Source organism: Staurois parvus, unplaced genomic scaffold, assembly GCF_062004578.1.
Source record: "Staurois parvus isolate SC_StPar_1 unplaced genomic scaffold, SC_StPar_1.0 ptg000078l, whole genome shotgun sequence".
Classification (NCBI taxonomy): domain Eukaryota; kingdom Metazoa; phylum Chordata; class Amphibia; order Anura; family Ranidae; genus Staurois; species Staurois parvus.
This window is the reverse complement of record NW_028317874.1, coordinates 6,917,249-6,940,013: the sequence shown is the minus strand read 5'-3', so window position 1 is coordinate 6,940,013 and position 22,765 is coordinate 6,917,249. Positions and strand designations below refer to the sequence as shown.

Here is a 22,765-nt window from a genome sequence, read left to right as displayed (position 1 = left end):
ATCTGACTGTGCTGCCTCCATATTCCAGCAAGGCAGGGAGTCAATATTTCCTGTGCCCTCGGTTATTGGCTCCTTTGTTATGTAAGCGGCTCTAGTATGTCACTTATCCCCAGATTTCCTATCACGCCGGATAAGGGGTTAATAAGCACGGTCTTAGAGGGAAGCGGATTGGAAAGCCATTAGTAGTAACGTGGAAGGGAGAGGCGCGGCGTCCAGTAGATGGCAGTAGAGAGCCTTACTAGGGGATTTAAATCTCCAGCAGACAGCTCCGGAGAAGAAATAGCAGCAGAGAGCTGAGATTACTGGGCATCGCTAGCAAGGCATTGCAAGGGGGACTGGGAGAGAGAGCAACCAAGACACCGATCCTCTGTCACTCCCTGCACACGAGATCAACAAGGAGCAGCGTCCTACATTGTGATTTAAGGAGCTCCCACTACACCCCAGAAGCCTGTGTGTTGTATGATCGGGAGCACCTAGTGGGAGAGGGATTGCCTGCACTTTCCTATCGGAAGGATGTCAGTTCAGTGGGTGACAGCTGCCTTCTTCCTGGGTGTTGTCTGCAGTGTCCTCGCCTCTAAAGGTAAGAAGAGATCAGCTGATGACCTCCACCAGGGCTCTGACACTTTCCTCTCCTGGACCATGACTCCAACCTTCAAGGAGCTGTCCAGCATCTCCATTCCATTCCCTCAGAGCCTTCCACATCCAACCAAAAATACTTTTTTTTACAACGATGGAATTGTTGTAGTAAAGGTTTTGTGATTTCTTTACATGGTGTGCAATGGTTTGTGAATGAGCTAGCTTCAAGGCTAGTAAATTGAGCATGTTACAAAGTCCTGGAGAGATGGTGCTCATTGATGGTGTGTAGTGTGCTGGGGTGGAGATGTCACAGGGAGTAATTGTGACTCCAGCTGCTGGGGAACTGAAACTTATCCTTTGTGAACAGGGCATAAGTTAAACTTTCTCTTCACTTTATAAGCAATACTATTATATATTAGATTAGATTTGATTTGATTTGATTGCCATTCCAAGTCAGCGTCACATTCATTGGAATTATTTCAAACTGCCACTTGCTTTTGTCACAGGGAGTAGTTGTCACTTCAGCTGTTGTTGAACTGAAACTCGTTGTGAACAGGGAATAAGTTAAACTGTTCTTTCCCTTATAGGCAAGAATATATGATATTATATAATATTATATTATATTCCAAGCCAACACCACATTAACTGAAATGATTTTGAACTGCCACTTGCGTTTGTCACAGGGAGTAGTTATTGTGGCTCCAGCTGTTGTTGAAGTGAAACTCATCCTTTGTGAAAATGGAATAGGTTAAGCTTTACCTTCACTTATAAACAGGACTATATATTATATTATATTATATTTCTATTCCAAGCTAGCACCACATTGGAATGATTTCTAACTGCCACTTGCTTTTATTTTGTCAAAGGGAGTAGTTATTGTCTCTCCAGCTCTTGTTGAACTGAAACTCATCCTTTGTGAACATGGAATAAGTTAAGCTTTATCTGCAATTATAAGCAAGATTATATATTATATTATATTATATTATATTCCAAGGCAGCACCACATTGGAATGATTTCCAATTGCCACTTGCTTTTGTCACAGGGGTTAGTTATTATCACTCCTGCTAATGTTGAACTGAAAGTCATCCCTTGTGAACATGGAATAAGTTAAGCTTTATCTTCAACTATAAGCAAGATTATATATTATATTTCAAGGCAGCACCACATTAGAATGATTTCCAACTGCCACTTGCTTTTGTCACAGAGGGCAGTTATTATCACTCCTGCTAATGTTGAACTGAAAGTCATCAAGGAATAGTTAAGCTTTATCTTCACTTACAAGCAAAATAATAATAATTATATATATATATATATATATATATATATATATATATAATTTTATTTATTTTCTTTTTCATTTTTTTCCAATTTTTTTAATTATTCCAGTTCCAAGCCAGCATCACATTTATTGGAGTGGTTTTCAACTACCACTTGCTTTTGTCACAGGGATCTTGATACCTGGGAAAGTCAGACCTGTAGTCTGAGAAGTAAGACAGATCTATTGATTCGGTATGACTTTGCTCTTCAGAGCTCTGTACAGAGGCATAGAGAGTAAAGTAAGTATGTTCTTGGCTCAGGGGAGGGAGGTCTGTGTGCTGCACCTGCAGGTGAATTGCACCTTTGCAAGGCTGACTATGGCACTGGCTTTGGTTGCAGGTGGATATCAGCAGTGCTCCAGTTTCAGCCATCTGTCAGTTACTAAATAGAGGTATGCATCATTGTAAGGGTCTAACGTTCCCGTTAAACATTTGCGTCTGTTTTCACCACACTGGATCCAGTGGTGACTGCTGTTGTTGTTTTTTACATGCTGATTTGTCAGGGAGCACATTGAAGCCTTGTGTTAACTTCTGCATTAGGCAAAGAATTGAGCGCCTTCAACTGACTTAGAAAGGGTTTATTTTACATCAATGACTGATGGTTCTTTTATGCCAGTTGAGTTTACAAACTAATGCACTTTGCATCTTTACATGTTTTTTGTTACAAAAATACATTATTTTAATACAGTCCCCCCCAGCAATTAATATCTAAAAAGAGTGCTACTGATGTTCTTGTTTCAAACTTTGGTTATATAGAGATACTATACTTCAATGGCTATTTGGTATCTATAGTTGCTCTCATTATAATATTGTGCAAGTATTGTCAACTTGTCAAGGTGTTCCTAAATAACATTTTTAATTCCATCTGTTGTCTGATATGACAATTGTGATCCTGGGAAGTTATCATCTGCATTCTAAGCTATTAGGCTTATTTAACCCAGCAGTGCAGCGAGCCATGAGAATGTGTAAAGTGCAGTAACCCATGTTACCAATCAATGTGTTTACTGAAGTCAGTGAAAGCTTGATTTATATCAGCCCATACTGCTCTTTATCATAATGATGAAGCCCAAATGTATGCATATTTTCAACAGCTGGTGGTTATGTTACTGTATTTGAACATATTGCATAACTATACAGCTGTGCTGCTATGTTATATAATAAGAAATGATGAGCGTTAAGCTGTCAGTTAACAAGTTTGCATGCTTTTCTTCAGTCTTTAAGATATTTTCTTATTCTCCCATTTGATTGATTTTATCCTAAAGCTTTTTCCTTTTGAATTTCACCACACTGTGTATTGACTGCACAAGTCTGTGTACCGTTGCTTACCAAAAAGCATGCTGGCTTATGTGAGTCTTATGCAGTATTAAGAGATGGTGCATCTGTGATATGAGTCACTTGCCTTCATCCATGTGTGACTTGACTGATGGTTCTAAGCCTAATTAGATGGAATATTGAAATAAAATTTAAGCTTCAGAATTGCATAACCTGCAAATAGTTCATAATTGAAGGATAATTGGGATTCGTGCTCTAGCATAAACTTGGCTTGATGAACATTTGTTAAAGGCTTGTGTATTCAGTATAGCACCTATTTCTGGTCAAAAACAGCACTGCAGCTTTTGTTTGTTGTTTGATTTGTTTTATCATTGCCTTGTTTAAAATACTGTACAAATGTACTCACTGTTGAATGGCTTATATCTATCATATTAAAGTGGACCTTTCAAACCTTTGCAGTAAAAGGCAAATTAGCATCTTTTTTTTTCTTTTACACTCATTGGTAAACAGCTAACTTTTGCAAAACTAAATTATGTTTCTCCTGCTGGGAAGGCTTCATCACCGGCGCCTTCCAGGTAGTTCTCGGAGCTGGAGGTTGAGGGCTTGTGTGGTTATGAGGGATCTCCCAAAAATTGTTAATTTAGTGTTTTTCCAGCATAAATGTTGCTTAGCAATGGCCAAACAATGACAAGCCACACCAAATCTTAGGTGCATGTGCAAGATCTGGAGCAAATAGCATTCATTCACTGGACATGAGGATATGAAAGTAGATGTTGGCCATTGATGATGTGAACATTTACAATGATGGCTCAGTATAGTAGAATGTATAGTGGGCAGAGCTGTGGAATATTGAATAACATGAAAGTATTTTGCAAGTAACTATGACCATGCTATATTTTCAGCAGAAAATATGTGAACTCTGCCATTAAATAACAAATGTTGTGGGGATATCAATTTTAAGAATAAACATTGATAGCTGGAAGTCCTCAATCTTTGTGTGGTAATGGTTAAGGAGACCTAATTATAGTTGGCCATGTTTTGAAGCCAAAGCTGTGCATCAAGAATCCTGTTTGTATGCTCTGTGTTAGACCAACATCACCTGTTGGCAAAATAAACACATGTGTAATCCCATCCTTCTTCCAATCTAAGTACCCATACTGTATAGATTTTTTCCTCACACTGACTAAGTGCAGCAGGCTAAAAGTATGAATTATATTTACTGAACCTGTATTACCTTAGAGGGCGAAGTACATGTCTTCATTTGAATATGTCACGTTCTACAGCTTCAGATCTAATCCTTTTTTAAACGTAAATCATTAGGCATGCCAAAATGTATCCTGTAGTGGTAGTGACTTTAGTATTGTGTATAAGACAAACTTAGAGATCCATATGATATATTCCAGTGCATTATATATGTAATATATATTCATGTATTATGTATCTTCCTTCCAACACTGGTGGCTTATGCAACTTTTACCTTAGAGAAAATATTAGATAATGATATATATATCAGTGATGCCCTTGTCCAGACCTGGAAAGAAATACCCCAGGACACCATCCGTCGTCTCATTAGGAGCATGGCCCGATGTTGTCAGGCATGCATACAAGCATGTGGGGGCCATACAAACGACTGAGTACCATTTTGAGTTGCTGCAATGAAATTTCAGCAAAATGGACTAGCCTGCTGCATCATTTTTTCACTTTGATTTTCAGGGTGTCTTTGAATTCAGTCCTCTTTAGGTTTATTTTCATTCACATCAAACTATGAGGCATCCTTACATTCCTAACATATTACCCAGTCCATATCAGTAAAGATATCCAGTATGATATTTTTTCAATTGAGATCTGATGTGTTTTCAAAGTGTTCCTTTAATTTTTTTGAGCAGTATATATATATATATATATATATATATATATATATATACATCCAGTATATATATATATTGGAAACCCCATTCAGTATCATTTTGGCCGTATCATAATTATGACAGTGACTACATAAGGGATAATAACATCAATGCAGACATTGGAATGCCACACAGACTGATGAACAGGAGCTCCTTTCGTGATATGCTGAATTTCAGTTCTTATGAAATGTGTTAAGCTACGCATTGAGTTTACAATTGTGATGAGTTATGTGGCCCAGTGCCGGTGTTCTTTAGCCACTGCAAACACTTTTTCAGTTCCCTATAGATAAAATAAGAACCTTGCTTGATTATACCCCGTATACACTGTGCATTCCATACTGATTGTTGAACCTCACAATACTTGCATAATGTTAATACTAATTGTTGTAATGAGTGAAGCTAACTCAATATCTCCCACAGTAATCTGGCCAGGAATTACCCTCCTATGTTTTGAAGAGGTGTATTATTATTGCACACCACTTGCCCTCCTGAGGATTTATCCCCCCTCTTCCTGGCCAGACCATTTTTTGCGATTCGGCACTGTGTTACTTTAACTGACAATTGCGCGGTCATGCAACGCTGCACCCAAATTAAATTTATGTCCTTTTTTCCCCACAAATGGAACTTTCTTTTGATGGTATTTGATCACCTGTACAGTTTTTATTTTTTGCGCTATAAACATAAAAAACCAACAAATTTGAGAAAAAAACTATAGTTTTGACTTTTTGCCATTAAACTTGTTTAGTAAAAAAAAATTAAAAATCAAATTTTGTCATACATTTAGGCCAAAATGTATTCTGTGACATGTCTTTGTTAAAAAAAAAAAAAAAAAATCCCAATACGTGTAAATGAATTAGTTTACGTGAAAGTTATAGCATTTACAAATGGTGGTATATATACTGGAAAAAAATGTTTTCTGTATACTAGTAATGGCAACAATCAGCTACTTATAGCAGGAGGCATTCAGACACTGGGGGGGAACTAACTGTCACTGACATCCCCAGTGACACTAACAGAAAGAGCGCTTACACTGTACTAATGGCACTGGGCAGGAAGGGATTAACATCTGGGGCAATCAAAGGCTTAACTGTGTGCTGTTTTACAGTGTGCTGTGTGCAGGGGGGGACTGACAACTCATGGGGCCCCCAGGCAATAGGGGATCATGGGGCCTCTGTGTCCTTGCCCAAACTCAAAAAAGCCTATGAAAAAGGTACCAGGGGCATCTCATGGGGCCCCCTACTGTCCCCAGGCCCTCAGGCAGTGCCCGAGTTTCCAAATGGTCAGTCCACCCCTGGCTGCATGTGTGCTTTACTGTGTCAGCACATTGCTCTCTATTGCTCTGCTATGCAGAGCAATACAAAACAATGTGGAGAAGCTAACAGGAGAGAGATCTGTGTTGTTTACATACAGGTCTCTACCCCGTCAGTGATGCTTGTCAATCACCGGCTGGGACCTGGTGATCGACAGCTGAGGCCACCAATGGTGGTGTGCGCATGCCCCCTAACCAGAAATGCAAAATCACATATATATATATATATATATATATATATATATATATATATATGTGTGTGTGTGTGTGTGATTTTGTGCAGCTCTGCTGCCCTGTAGCAGTATTTCTGCTGTAGGGTGGCGGGAAAGCGGATAAAGAACAGCAACTGTACAGACTGTTAATGCTAAATCCAGCCCTAATAGTATAGACCAGCTTTTGCTAGGGTTTCCTTGAGCTGTGGCTGATTAACCTTCCATTTACTGGTGCCTGAATAGTTCCAGGGCCAGCTCCAATTGGCAGAGCTAGCTACACATCACCAAGGATTTTAAGCTTGTATTCTGCCAATCACTGTAAGGGACATTTTTTTATACACCACCAATGTAAGAGCCATTTTTTCCACTGACCCCCATCGATTGGTTTTAGCAGCAGTTTCCAAGACCTAAAAGCTATTTGAAGAGTTCCTCTGGGTTAAAATGTTGACAAAGGCTGATATGGGCAAATATGATCATAATTTATGTTTCTTGTTGTATTTGAGGGAACTAACTAATATACTAAAGGCAGAGTTATAAAGTAGGAGCTATAATGTGCTAGAATTGACCAGCCATTGGATGGTGTTTGCATAGGCTTAGGCATGGCATCTGCCAGTTGGATGCCCCAGCAACATGCTGTGGGCCGGCATGACATTAATATTCATACCCCAGGAGTGAGGATCGTTACATAAATTTCAGCATAGCTTTGTAATAAGTTGTTCCTGATGAATTTTTTCCATCTGAAATACATTACATGTCCAGTTATAGAATTATGTTTGCTCAGATAAATGTCATTATAACATATTAAAGCATACAAGCATTTAATGAATAGTATTCTTTAACAAGTTCCTAGAATTACATGTTCTCAGTAAATACACACTTTCATTTGATCAGGCAATTTGCAATGTTCAGAGCTCAATAACTCCTAGTAGCCAATCCTCAAATACCTTTCTGACTATTTTCTATGGGTTACTGAATTGTACTTTGTACATCATGACTGCCTTGGCTAACGCTTATTAAGGAATGCTGTTAGACCTGCTTCCCTTCCAAAACAATGTCCTTTAAAAATTTTATATATTGGGTTAAAATACAATTTTATTTTGTTTAGTTGCGTGGCCAATATGTTATAGTCTTCAGTAATCGGATTCCCCTTGCTTGCACTATTAATTCACTAACCATTTCTATATAGGTGTTTGATGCGTGACAGTCCTACACGTCCCTGGATAACCAGCAATATGATTACATTTCCCAAGGACTCAGAGGCACAGTATATGACAATACATCCAGTACCCTGGAGAGCTCCATGTGGCTTCCACTATTTGTACCTGTCACAGAAATGCCCAGGGAATGTCACTAAATAAGTGCATATCTTCACTCTCTCCAGTAAACTTTACTTCAGACCTCTTTCCTGTTGTTACAGATGGAATATTAAAGATACAAGGGGATTGTATGAACTGTCTAGAGCCATTTACCTTCACAACACTGATGTAGCATGTTGCATTATTTCTTGTAAGTAAACAGAACATTGCACAGGGCCCTGTGCAAATCAAGAATGCTTCTTCACATATTAACAGCTTAATCCTACTGAGCAATGCCTGTTCTTATACGGAAATTTCATAACCTCGTCACATCTCATTCTGAATATCAACATATATCCATTTATTGCCAGTAATTATACATTTGTCAGCCTTGCTAGCAATAGTGAAATCTAAAAAAAAAGAATATTAAAGAGACCATGTCACCAGACCAGACTATAAAAATATATGTACATTTAATGTATTTTATGCATGTTACTCACCTGTAAAAGCCTCCTTTATGTAGACATCCAAAAGCCTGCCATCTTGGATGCGATATTAGTAGCCACAGTAGAGTCAGGGTTATTACTCAAGTGACACTATATATTATTCCACTAGGCTCTTCCTCTAGCTGCTACAAAAATGTTGGGAGGAGAAAAGAGGGGTGAAGGAGCTGGGCCAGCACCAAGAGGAATTAGACACTTACAGAAGAGGGCTGTGACATGCAAGAATGCCCTGAGGAGTTGACTAATCAAATTTCTACCAGGTTCAAAGGCACAATGCAAGTGATATGGGTAACAAACCATTCTTGGGTGGAGAGTTGGGAGTTACAATGAGTTGGGAGTTGTGATGTGGGCAACAAATCTTTCTTGGGTGGAGAATTGGGAGTTATGATGAGTTGGGAGTTGTGATGTGGGTGACAAACCATGCTTGGATGGAGAGTTGGGAGTTACGATGAGTTGGGAGTTGTGATGTGGGTAAAAAAACTTTCTTGGGTGGAGCGTTGAGAATTTTGATGAGTTGGGAGTTGTGATATGGGTAACAAAGCCTTTCTTTGTGGAGAGTTAGTGGTGCAGAGTTGGGTTTGGGGGATCCCTGTAGCCATCAGAATGAGAGGAGGAACTACATGTGCATCTGAATTCTATCTATCTATCTATCTATCTATCTATCTATCTATCTATCTATCTATCATCCTTCTATCTTTCTATCCATAGTAAATAAGTGTTTGTACTTGGGTACTGGTCTTGGGATAAACTCAAAACAGTGTTCTTACCCAAGGGCTCTTTGCCCAATGCCCAGACTTCCTAGTAGATGTCTACATTGTCATTACTTTCATGAGTTTCAATGATCCTTCTACATTCTATGATTAATTTTTCTGTCTCCTTTATTTTTTTTAGTAACCATATTGTAAAACAAAGGTCAAAAAATGATTAGCTGTAATGAGCTCTCTTTCAAGGTAGTGGGTAGTGAAAAACTGGGAGGGAATGGATTTTCCAGTATCTCAGTACAAGCATAGTTTTATACTGAAACTGAAATACCTTTCCTATTAATGATAATGATGACCAGTAGTAACATTCTTAACTAGGAGGGTATAGTATGATCTTCTAGGGGCAGCTTGAAACATGTTTTCATGCTCCTGCAAATCCCTGTGGAAGCTGATGTCTGTATGTCAGATGCTCTTACCATATTGAAGTTCTTGTAAATGCTTGTGGGCCCCTTGCTGGCTTTCAGGTCTAAATGCAGATATGGGAGTAAGGAAGGCTAACGTTATGTCCTTTTGTGCATAACTCTAAATATCCTCCTCCAAGCAATCCTTAAATCTTCTTCAAGGTTTGTAACTTTTGGATTAAGTTCTTCAATACATCTGAATTTTGCTTTCATCCAGTAGTCATTAGATAAAATGAATAAAATATTTCATGATCATATTATTATCAAAGACGTTATATGAACTTAAAATGCAGATTTTCCATGGACATCTTTCATTTAATTGGTAAAGGTCCCAGTTCATTATTTCAATAATTCTGTACTCTATGAGCCCAGCCATCCCAGCACTCTGATTTACATTATTAGGGATTCTCTGCCTTCTTTCATTTCTCTTTACTCAGCTGCATTCCCAAGCCAATAAATGGGTCTCTTGTCATTGCTGGGAACTAGCTAATTAGTGAAGGGGTCATGGCCTCCTATTCACAGTATAGTTTGGCAGCCTCTGGTGAAGGTAAATTACCTTACACTGTAATCCTCCTACACTTCATGCTATCATGTTTATATGTAAGGATTAAGTGTGTGTGACCAGGAATGCTAAATGAATCAGGAGCTAAAGGTCACAAGTGATTCTGAGATTATAGAAAACTATATTTGCAGAAGGCAAAAATCATAATTTGGTGACTACGATGCATGTTCACCAATTAATGTGAGAGAATATTCATTTGACTTTTTTCTAGACAAATTTTGATACAGATGTTTTGCATGTGGAACAACTATATGTTTGATAACTACAGTTAGTGAAATGCAGAAGTTCTTTTAGGATAACCAGTGTATTTGTTTTGTGTTATACACACTTTTTATATTCAAGACAAAGTATTTATATTGGGGGAACCAGATTACAGGCTTCACGTACAGTACAGAGTTAACAAAGGCTGGATTTTGGAGCAACAATCTATTTTTCAAGCCACACTCTGTGCAGATTATGTCAAAACATTCCATATTAGAACTAAATATAAAGCCTGCACACTAAATATGGTGAGGCCAGCACGATGATCAGTATGTATTACTCAGCAATCAGATTTCTGAGGGAGTTGTAACCAATATTGGGCATCATGCAACCCATTGACCAGTCAGCAGCTGTCTGGTCTGCACTAGGAGCAGTGACATGGTTTGCAGTTCAGTGGTATTAACATCTCCAAACTGTCTGACATTAAGGATGCCTTTTAGCACAAGGAATGCAGGCAGTAGACATACTGGGGTTTATTTACTAAACCTGGTTGACTCAGAATCTTGTCCACTTCTGCATAAAAACCAATCAGCTTCCAGGTTTTATTGCTGAAGCTTAACTGAACATGCTAAGGTTAGAAGCTGATTGGCTACCATGCACAGGTGCCCAAGATTCTGAGTCAACCAGTTTTAGTAAATCTCCTATACTATTACCATGCCCCCAGTTATGAAGAAAACGTATACACAATAAACAGTTGATTAAACCTGTACTTCCTTTTTTACCATTACTCTTACTTTAGACTTGATTTAAAAAAAACCCAAAAAACAATAATTTAGAGGTTGGGTGAAAAGCTTAGTATTGATAGTGCAGTATAGCACTTATAGTAGGTAAATAGTAATTTTATTTTAGAGGGATATCCATGAGACCAAAAGGAGGGACAACTGAGAAAGAAGGGGACGGGAATTTGGTTCTGAAAGAAGGACAGCCTTCCCAAAAGAGGGACACAATGGGATCTATGTGAACAGGATCACAGTCTACACATACCTGCTGTGGTGCCATGGATACTTTCCAAAATTATGGGAAAATATGCTTTAATATCCATATCACTAGCTACTGTACTGTATTGACTTTGAAGGAAAGAAGGACAGAGGAATGTGTTGCTGAAAGGTGGAACAGTCTCTCCAAAAAAACAAGAGGTTGGGAGTTAGGTGAACAGGGTCATAGTCTACACATGCTTGATAAGCTGTAACGTACACTCTCAAAACTTATGAGAAATATGTTTTCATATCCATATCACTAGCTAGTCTACTAAGCGTTGACATTGCTACTTCAAAGAAGGTGACAAGTGCCATGTGTCATTCACATTAATGTTTTGACAGTCTGTAATGAATGTTCTTTCAGGATAATGAAAGTCTAAACATGCATGTAGAATTTTTTTACACCCTAGCGTGATCACTGCTGGTTTTTGGAAGCAACATAAAATGTATCCTAGTCTGTAAAAGGTATAATGCTAGGGTCAAGTTATCTACATGAGGCAAGGCAATTCATACATTTGTAACTATTGGTGACCTATAGATACAGTATGCCATGAGACAAGTTTCTTTTGTTACCTTATATTCCTTAACTTGCCGATTGAGGATTGAGGATACAGCACAGGTGGTGGAGGAGCACAGGGAAGGTAAAATAGATCCAATATATATGACTCTGCAGACTCTCCAGTATTTGAAGAAGCCAAAAATTGTTGGCTCCCACCAGTTTTAATCCAGCTGCATCAGGAGGTGGATTGAGGATACAGCTGATGAACAGAATGGTGGAAGAGCACATGGAAGGTAAAATAGATTCAATAAGGCCCCTTTCACACATAGTGGGCTCTGTTATGATCAGTAGGGGATCTGTCCACTGATCCTCTGTTGATCAGAGCAGAGTGGGCGGATGACAGGTTCATGTCATGTTTATGCAGAGTGCACAGGGACAGGTGTAAACAGACTCCATTGTCCATTTACACCCAACTGCCCTTTGAGGCCAGCACGATGATCAGTATGTATTACTCAGCAATCAGATTTCTGAGGGAGTTGTAACCAATATTGGGCATCATGCAACCCATTGACCAGTCAGCAGCTGTCTGGTCTGCACTAGGAGCAGTGACATGGTTTGCAGTTCAGTAGTATTAACATCTCCAAATTGTCTGATATTAAGGATGCCTTTTAGCACAAGGAATGCAGGCAGTGGACATACTATTGCCATGCCCCCAGTTATGAAGAAAACATATACACAATAAATAGTTGGTTAAACCTGTACTTCCTTTTTTACCATTACGCTTCCTTTAGACTGGATTAAAAAAAAACAAAAAAAAAAACAATAATTTAGAGGTTGGGTGAAAAGCTTAGTATTGATAGTGCAGTATAGCACTTATAGTAGGTAAATAGTAATTTTATTTTAGAGGGATATCCATGAGACCAAAAGGAGGGACAACTGAGAAAGAAGGGGACAGGGGAATTTGGTTCTGAAAGAAGGACAGCCTTCCCAAAAGAGGGACACAATGGTATCTATGTGAACAGGATCATAGTCTACAGATACCTGCTGTGGTGCCATGGATACTTTCCAAAATTATGGGAAAATATGCTTTAATATCCATATCACTAGCTACTGTACTGTATTGACTTTGAAGGAAACGAGGACAGAGGAATGTGTTGCTGAAAGGTGGAACAGTCTCTCCAAAAGAACAAGAGGTTGGGAGTTAGGTGAACAGGGTCATAGTCTACACATGCTTGATAAGCTGTAACGTACACTCTCAAAACTTATGGGAAATATGTTTTCATATCCATATCACTAGCTACTCTACTAAGCGTTGACATTGCTACTTCAAAGAAGGTGACAAGTGCCATGTGTCATTCACATTAATGTTTTGACAGTCTGTAATGAATGTTCTTTCAGGATAATGAAAGGCTAAACATGCATGTAGAATTTTTTTACACCCTAGCGTGATCACTGCTGGTTTTTGGAAGCAACATAAAATGTATCCTAGTCTGTAAAAGGTATAATGCTAGGGTCAAATTATCTACATGAGGCAAGGCAATTCATATTTGTAACTGTTGGTGACCTATAGATACAGTATGTCATGAGACAAGTTTCTTTTGTTACCTTATATTCCTTAACTTGCCGATTGAGGATACAGCACAGGTGGTGGAGGAGCACAGGGAAGGTAAAATAGATCCAATAGATATGGCTCTGCAGGCTCTCCAGTATTTGAAGAAACCAAAAACTGCTGGCTCCCACCAGTTTTACTCCAGCTGCATCAGGAGGTGGATTGAGGATACAGCAGATGAACAGGGTACTGGAAGAGCACATGGAAGGTAAAATAGATTCAATAAAGCCCCTTTCACACATAGTGGGCTCTGTTTTGATCAGTAGGGGATCTGTCCACTGATCCCCTGTTGATCAGAGCAGAGTGGGCGGATGACAGGTTCATGTCCTGTTTATGCAGAGTACACACGGACAGGTGTAAACAGACTCCATTGTCCATTTACTCTCAACTGCCCTTTGATCCACCTAGACAGAGGGGGACAGATCTCCTTCTGTTTTTTCTGAATTGTTATTGGACTGGAGGTAGATAAGTGTAAATGGACACAAATCTGTATACACCCACCTGTCCATAGGGGTGAATGGAGGGTCTGATCAGGTCCATCTGAAAAACTAACATGTAGACCTGAGCGGGCCCTTTGTGTGAAAGTGGCCTTAGATGAACTTGTTAATTTGCCCCTAGGAGGCAAATTGACAATTATACTTTAAAACTGATCGTGGAGTATGAGTACTGTCTACTGTGTAGTCCCAATGATTTCATTGAATCCTGATGTCTCTTGAATCCCATACATCTTTTGTTTCTCTTTATTATTTTTGTCACACTTATCTTTTCTTCTCCTCTCTCTGCTTTCATCTCTTCTCATTTTCCTAGCTGCCTTTTTTCAATTCTTTTAAAGTGATTTTCTTTTCTTTTTTGTTGCTTTGATTCAGTCCCTTTTCTGCCTGCTTGCAATAGATATTTACAGTTAGTGAGCATGTAAGGGCTCACCCAGTGCCCCTGGGATTTCGTATCCATATCGACTGCTGTATCCTTCCTTGTGACTGCCCACTGTGCCTACATTAATTATTTTTAGAAATAATTAGAAAGCAATGTTATCAGTTTATCAAGCAAGGTCTTGAACTGTGCAGTAGAGCAGCAGCTTTTGCCTGTGATGATCTCTGAGGCCTCTTGCACACAGGTGGTTATCCCCCTACAATGTAAAATCCTGGCGTTATAGATTTTTGCTGGCTGTGGGCTGTACGCTGCACCTGTGCCTCCTGGGCAGTTGAAAATGCCAGGATTGTACGCTGTATGGGGTAAATACCCATCTGCATGAAACCTAAAATAGTAATGATACTTGAAAAACTTACACTTAAAATGTGAAAAAAAAGATACATTTCAGTTATCCTGATTAACTCCCGTGTCTCCCTTTATATAGTCAGGCTTTTGGGCATGGGTTTTGAGCTTTACTTAAATAATGTCTGCTTTTTGATTTGCACTTCTAATGATTAAACACAAGAGATGTTAGTATTACAGTTGTCACAGAATGGAAGTTGTTATGTGAACTGTATTCTGTGTATTGCAAATTATTAAACATTTGGAAAGGAATAAACATATTTATATATAAATGTATTGTATATGTGTAAAGCTGGTACTTTATGTGAAAAGAAGACAGAAAGTGATGCCTGTCATTCCCAGAATAAACCAAGAGCAGTGATGGTCATCTCTCTGTTACCATGCAGTGAAAATCTGATCTGCTGCAGCTCTCCGCTGTTAGCACCCTGAGGGGAATGAAATGTCACCTATTATGAGGTTTTTTTTTTTAAGGAAATGTACTTATCAAAAAGCCTAATCAAAATCCTTGCTCCAGTTTAGTTTATAAAAAATTAATTTTCCTTAGAAATAGTGAAAGTGGGCTATTTTTGGTAAAAGTGCTGAAAGATACCTGACATATATCCAGTTAGGCCAAGGAATCCTTGCCAAGCAGATGGAACAATTTCTTCTTCTCTCCACCCACTTCCTGTTTCAACTTTAGAGAAATTGGTGGAGCGTGCAGTTTATGTGCTTCTTCAAATTCTGCAGAACCTGCAGGGATGACAGACCTTCTGCTGCTGGTTATTGGTTGTAGTTACAAAGTAACTACTGTTAGGTGTCACATACGTACACCTTGACAGCTCGTTTGAGTCCAGAAAGTTCCTATTGAAGATATTGTGACAGATGGATAGTCTGTCTCTGTGTAGAGATATGTATAGTGACTGTTTCAGCAAGGAAAGGGTCCCTGAACAGGTGTGAAACTGATTGGAGACAGAAGAGTATTGCCCACAAGGCAGCATATTCTCTAGTCGGTCTTTGTTCTTATGGGCTGCAAGAGCAGCTTGAAGCCTGACACGTGGGGAATACATGTCCAGGTCTTTCTGGTCTACACAGCCCAGGAGCCAGATTGACATTTGATATATGGAGATTGTGAAGGGACAGAGGTAGTCCATGTCACTCTGAATAATCTGTATCAACTAAGTGAGTGGTAGTCCGTATGTGAGCAGACAACAGGTCCAGTCTGTTGACTAAAGAAACCAGTTAATTGGGAAAGAGAATGTTGGAGCAGACTTATCCTAAAAAGGACTAGACAGAGATTTGTGACAAAATTGCCAAAGTATTACTTTGATATCTGGAAGAATAGAAGTCAGCAAAAAGTCCCAAAACATATTCTACAAAGTTGACCAAGTTCTTGGGAAACTCTCTTTTTAAAGCTAAATCTCACAATATCAACTAATGATTGGATGTACTTCCCATTTCTGCGTAGTTCTGGTTTTGATGGAGTCTCCAGCAGTGCTATAAGGGAAATCCATTGAATGTATATGTATCACCCTCTAGTGTGTGCATAGTTGTTGAGTGTAGTTAGAGGCAGGCTAGAAGCCTGGTTTTGGACAGAGGGGTGCTTCAGGTTAAGCTGGAGGGTCAGTCCTCTGGTACCTCCTCCCGTCTCTGAAAGCTTCTAAAAGTCAGTAAGTGGAGGTGAGGATGGGCTGATTTGCATATTTATCGGAGCCAGTATGTCAGATTGGCCCAAAATATGGGAGAGCCTAGCCAGCAGGGTAGTCGGGTGGAAGATGGAGTACTGAGGAGTGCTGCTGTGTAGCCTGGGGGGGGGGGGGCAGAGAAAGGGGTTTCTGCCTCCAGGATGGTGGAAGGAAGAAAGCTAAAGGAGGGAATACCACTGCCCTGCAGTCTCCTGGAGAAGGACAGCTTGCAAAGCCTGGAAAAGAACCAGCCCAGCGGCAGTCCTGAAAGCAGTTCTATCCGCAGCTGAAGGACAAGGACAATGACAAGGAGTGTGAGTACCTCTACACCCCCTATAAGGCGTATAAGGGAGAAGTCTGCTAGATGCAAGTTCTAGGCAAGTCTTATTGCCTAACGAATCCCTTGTCCTGGGATCAGATACCGTAGCCAGGTGGGCTGGTATTTTGTTCATTAAGGGAACCTGAAGATCTTACAAGTTGACACTTTGCTAAAAATCCACTCAGCTGACACAAAATTTCTAGGAGGGGATTACTTTCCTAAAGACTGTTGTGGTTCTGGCTGGAACCCAGTCAAATATCTGTTATCTGTGATCTGTTCATCCCATAACCCCTTTTCCGTATCCAAGTTGAAATCCCTAATAAATACAAAAGAAAAACCAACATGCCCATGGACTGTTCCTTTGTGTCTGGAAAATGTGTGTTGCCTGACTGTGCAGGAAGTAAAGGGGGACCCAAAACCAGCAGCTCTCAGCTGGGGTATCGCTACATATAGTAGATTTTTGCGTGACCGTTCTGTAAATACGTGTGACTATTCGGCTTCAACTACCACCTATATGCCGACGACACACAAATCTATCTCTCAACCCCCCACCTCACCCCCTCGGTCTCCGCCCGAATCACACACCTACTGAGCGACATATCAGACTGGATGTCGCTCCACTTCCTTAAACTGAACCTCTCCAAAACCGAGTTTCTTGTCTTCCCCCCAGCCATTGACTTCTCCATCATGTCCAACAACGCCACCATCAAACCCGCCCCGCAGGCCAGAGTACTTGGTGTCATTCTGGGCTCCAACCTATCCTTCCAGCCCCAAGTCCAATCTTTAACAAACTCATGCAGACTCCACCTCCGCAACATTGCCAAAATACACACGTTCCTAACCCCAGAAACCACTAAACAGCTCATCCACTCCTTCATCATATCACGACTCGATTACTGCAACTCCCTCCTTACTGGCCTTCATCGCCGCTGGCTATCCCCGCTTCAGTTGATCCTGAATATGGCTGCTATACTCATTCACCTTTCCAACCGCTCCGTTTACGCCACCCCCCTTTGCCAATCCCTCCACTGGCTTCCGATTGTGCAACGGATCAAATTCAAAATCCTAACACTGACGTACAAAGCCATCCACCATACTGCCCCAAACTACATCTCCGACCTAATATCCAAGTACCACCCAGCACGCACACTCCGCTCCTCACAAGACCTCCTTCTCTCTAGTTCCCTGGTCTCCTCCTCCCATGCCCGCCTCCAGGACTTCTCCAGGGTGTCACCCATCCTCTGGAACTCCCTGCCCCAACCCATCAGATTATAACCTACTCTCCTCTCCTTTAGGTGCACCCTGAAAATCCACCTCTTCAGGGAAGCCTACCCCACCCCCTGCTAACTTTCCGACCTCCTCCACTCTTCCTACCACTCCATCCCCCACAGCTTTCTCCTCCTGTGCCACCATCCCCTCCCTCCTAGATTGTAAGCTCGAAAGAGCAGGGCCCTCGATCCCCTCATGTTTTGCATTGTATTGTTATTGTTCTGTCACATGTTCTGTCCCCCTTTGTAATGTACAGCGCTGAGCAAACTATTGGCGCTTTATAAATACTGTATAATAATAATAATAATTCTGTTGTAAAAAAAAAATTACAGCTATAATTAAATGTCAGTATGTGACTCTCTGCATTCTCTCAAGAATGCAAGGAAGGGAGCAGAGTTGTATTTTCCATAATGGCACTTGTGAACCAGGGTCTATAGCAGGAAAGTTAAAGTGGACATACACTGCATCTAAGCAACACAAACCAAAAGGCTATTTAATTCATTTTTAAAATTCAAAGCAAACCCATACAGTACATCCATCCTTTGAGAGGTGTATCTCATTGATAACGTGTGCGCACGAAACGCGTCAGTGGGAGCCTACGTGCTGATGTCGCGCTGCTGTTCCCATATTGATGGTCTGGCAGCCAACTTTGTAAGTGCAGCCGATTGTTTTTATTGTCATTTCCACGTGGATATGTTTGTTTCGATTTTACCAATAAATACTACACTATATACCGCTGTTCTTAGGCTCTGTATTGCAAACACTTCCTACTGGATACTATATTGGCATACCGTGTGTTATTTCAAAAGTGAAGGAACCATGCATTCCCCAGAGGGATTTCTCTGTTCAAAGCCTGGTTTTATTATAGTTCTGGTGAGTGCATAGTGGTGGCGGATTGTCACGGATGATTTTTCTCACACGGATGTCACTTCTTTCATGATTGCTGGTTATCACAGCCGTATCACTGAGGTACTCCTGTTGTACCTAAGGACACTTCACTTGGGATTTTTCTATATAATATAAATATCTTTTGTTTATTATTAGCTTTTTTTATGAGTACACATATGATCATGATTTATGATATGTTTCAATCTATTGACTGTATATGATATTTGATTTTAGCTCTGCACTTTTATATTTTGTAGTATTTCCATCTCTGTTTATATGCTTTATTGTACTGAGAAATCACTTTGAAAAACACCCTCATCTTGAGTAAGGGATTATGATTCATGCAGTATTTACTTCCTAGAATCCATCTGTCCTAAGCTTAGGCATACAGGCAGGAAGGTGTGCTTAGCTGAGAAAACTCTTCCTCCCCGCCTGAAGACTCCTGGGATATATGGCATAATTTACCTAGGCCTGGAAACCAGGAAGTAACTGAAGAAATGTTTAAAAGAAATACATATGATATACTTTACTATCTATTTACTAATGCTAGCAGCAAAAGGATTAAAAATAGTCAATGTTGATTGAGTGAGTGAAGTTCCACTTTAAAGATGGCAGCACTAAGCCTCTAAATGTACAGATCGAGGTAACTTTTTCCTTATTTTATTAACCACAAATGTCCAGTGCAGGGGCGGACTGAAAACTCATGGGGCCCCCCGGGCAATAGGGGATCATGGGGCCCCTGTGTCCTTGCCCAAACTCAAAAAAGCCAATGAAAAAGGTACCAGGGGCATCTCATGGGGCCCCTTACTGACCCCGGGCCCTTTGAGTTTCCAAATGGTCAGTCCGCCCCTGGTCCAGAGGTTCTGGCATCTTCTGGACATTTATAGTTTAAATTCATCAAATGAACTACAGAGGGAAGGATGTACAGGAAATGCAAGTTAAAAGGTTCTTTAAAGATCAAGAAACCAATTTTCCCACTCGTTTACTGCTCTGTATAGTTTAAAGTACAGTTTAAAAGTGGTACTAAATATAAAGCAGACAAAATGCTATAAACGAAAAAAAAAAAAAAAATATATATATATGTGTGTACATTTCAAGATATCCAGAATTATATTTACAAAAATAATTCATATAGTAGTCTCATGGAACAGACTTTGTACAAAAGGGTGTCAACATTTCAGTGCGTGAGTGCAGAGTGATGGTGGAAAGGATAGAACTCATCACTGATGTTAAAGTGTTACTAAACCCAGGACCCTGCATTCATTATATCTGGTCTCCCACAGTACACAGAACATGGAAATTCAATTATTTTTGTAAATATAAACTGCTAAATACCTTTTCTCATCAGAAGTTAGAGTTGTTTTGTGACTTTGATCAGTGTCCAGCAGAGCATTGGTTAAAACTTGTAGGAGGAGTTTTCATTCTCCCCTGATTATCCTATGAGGCTGCAGGACCCCTGACCCTCTGTCTGGACAGCGCTGATTGGCTCTGTGTTGATCACATGCATCCTCCCGAAGTTAAAAAAAACTCTCTAGCAATACACACCAAATTGAGCATGGGCAGCTTGCCCCCAAAGCTTTGTTCTATCAGCAGTTGGATTGGGGACTGTGAAAGAAGGAGAGGATCAGAGAAGACATGATCAAACATCCTTTTCACACAATATGGAGGTTTAACCCCTTAGGGTCCAATGTGAGTAAAACAAGCATGCTTTACTGTATATACAGACTATTGTGGGTTTAGTAACACTTTAAGAGAGGGCTCCCTCATATAGATTGCCACATTTAATATTATTATTATACAGTATTTATATAGCGCCAACAGTTTGCTCAGCGCTTTACAATATAAAGGGAGACAATACAGCAACAATACAGTTCAATACAAGAGGGATAGGAGGGCCCTGCTCCTTGGAGCTTACAATCTAGGAGACTTTAGGGTCAGAACACCAAAGAATAGTAAATAACGTATATTCATTAGCCTGTATTAGCTGTTAATCATTAAAATAAAAATAAAAAAATGTTTTAAATCCACAGTGGGCTTTATCGCATGGATTAGCTACATTTGTAGAAGGCATATTATGTTATTGTTTTTTGTTGTATTTGGTATGTAAAGTCTTATTTCAAAAGCTTTATAATGAGGTTATCGGTAAGTAAAATGTAGATGATATCTATCACTCACGTTTTTGTTTTTAGTTTTTCTTTTTTTATTGCTGTCTGTGTTCCTCTTGGGGAGATTTTTCCTTGTTTACTGTCCTTGCTGTTACTAGATGTCAGGGGAAATTTCCCCAAACAGCACACAGCAATAAAAAGCTACAGAGCAGTTAGCCTTCCAAAACTATTAAATACTGCATTTACTGTTGTTGTGTCTGACATTGTTACTGACACAGGTCAGAGAGGTACATGCACAAATAAAAACATGGCAAGGGCTCTAACTATTTCACAGTCTAATTGTAATCTTAAAGTAAAAAAAAAAAAAAGTTACACTTTTAGTGTGATTTTAGTATGATATTTCTGTTTACAAGACCAATCCCATGATGAGATACAGTAATGCTTTATGAGATGAAATGCCAATTTACGAGAAATAAATTGCACAGTTAAGCAAATGCAAAAAAGAATGCTTTAGCTGAGCAATCTTTATTTTCGCAAATCTAAAATTTGACAAGAAGTGACATTACTTAAATAAAAAAAATGGAGTTACAATAATTCATTCAGTTTAGTGAACCTATAATCTTTTACAGTATACTGTTTAACCACTTCACTCCCTCCAGAGTATTTACCCCCTTCTCGATCAGGCCATTTTTTACGATACGGCGCTGCGTTACTTTAACTGACAATTGCGTGGTCATGCAGCACTGTACATAAATTAAATTTAGGTCATTTTCCCCCCACAAATAGATCTTTTTTTTGGTGGTATTTGATCACCTGTGCGGTTTTTATTTTTTTGCACTATAAACAAAAAAAAAAATTTGGAAAAAGATAAAAACATTTTGGACTTTTTGCTATTAAACTTCCAGTAAAAAAAATTGAAAAATCAAATTTCGGCATAAATTTAGGCCAAAATGTATTCTGCTACATGTATTTGCTAAAAAAAATCCTAATACGTGTAAATGTAATAGCGTCTACAAATGGTGGTATATATACTGGAATTTAATTTTTCTTTTATACTAATAATGGCGGCTATCAGCAACTTATAGCGGGACTGCGGCGGGCATTCTGACACTGGGGGGAACTGACTAACTGCCATTGACATCCAATAACACTAATACAATGATCAGTGCTAATAAAAAGCACCGACACTGTACTAATGACACTAGTCAGGGAGGGGTTAACATCTGGGGCGATCAAAGGGTTAACTGTGTGCTGTTTTACATGATGTTCTGTGTGTGCTTTACTAGGGAGGCATGCTGTTTTGTACCTCCCTGCTGTGCAGAGAAATACACAGTAGCATGTCCTTGCTGGCAGGAGAGAGACCTGTGTTGTTTACAGACAGGTCTCTCCCCTGTCAGTTCTACACGGCGAACGTCTGGTGCCGGCTGAGAATCTCCGGCTGGAACCAGGTGATTGACGTCCCTAGCCGCCAATGGCAGCACGGGTAGGGTGGAGTGCCCCCCCTACCTGGAAATGCAAATCACGTATATCACGCAAATAACCACCCTGTAGAAGTAGTTCTACTATAGGGCGGTGGGAAAGTGGTTATAGTTAAATCAATTAATTAAAAATCTCATATAAGCGTTTAAATCTTAGTGCCATTTGAAAATGTATTTCCAGTGATTTTAAAGTTCAATTTCTTTAAATTACAGTGGTATTAAACTCAAAAGCAAACATTTATTATATTTATATATATTTAAATATATATTTATTATATTACAGCTTACCAATTCTTAGATGTGATGGCTGCA

General features: G+C 39.6%; 1 protein-coding gene across 1 annotated transcript in view; it reads left to right on the top strand.

The window, feature by feature from the left end:
* The first annotated feature begins 269 nt into the window (after positions 1–269).
* CLSTN2 (calsyntenin 2) overlaps positions 270–22,765 on the top strand; it is a 1,070,252-nt gene continuing 1,047,756 nt past the window's right edge. The window contains exon 1 of the mRNA XM_089669513.1: positions 270–580. Within this exon, the coding sequence (XP_089525639.1) occupies positions 514–580 (67 nt within the window). The 5' untranslated portion in view covers positions 270–513. The remainder of the gene's footprint in view (positions 581–22,765) is intronic.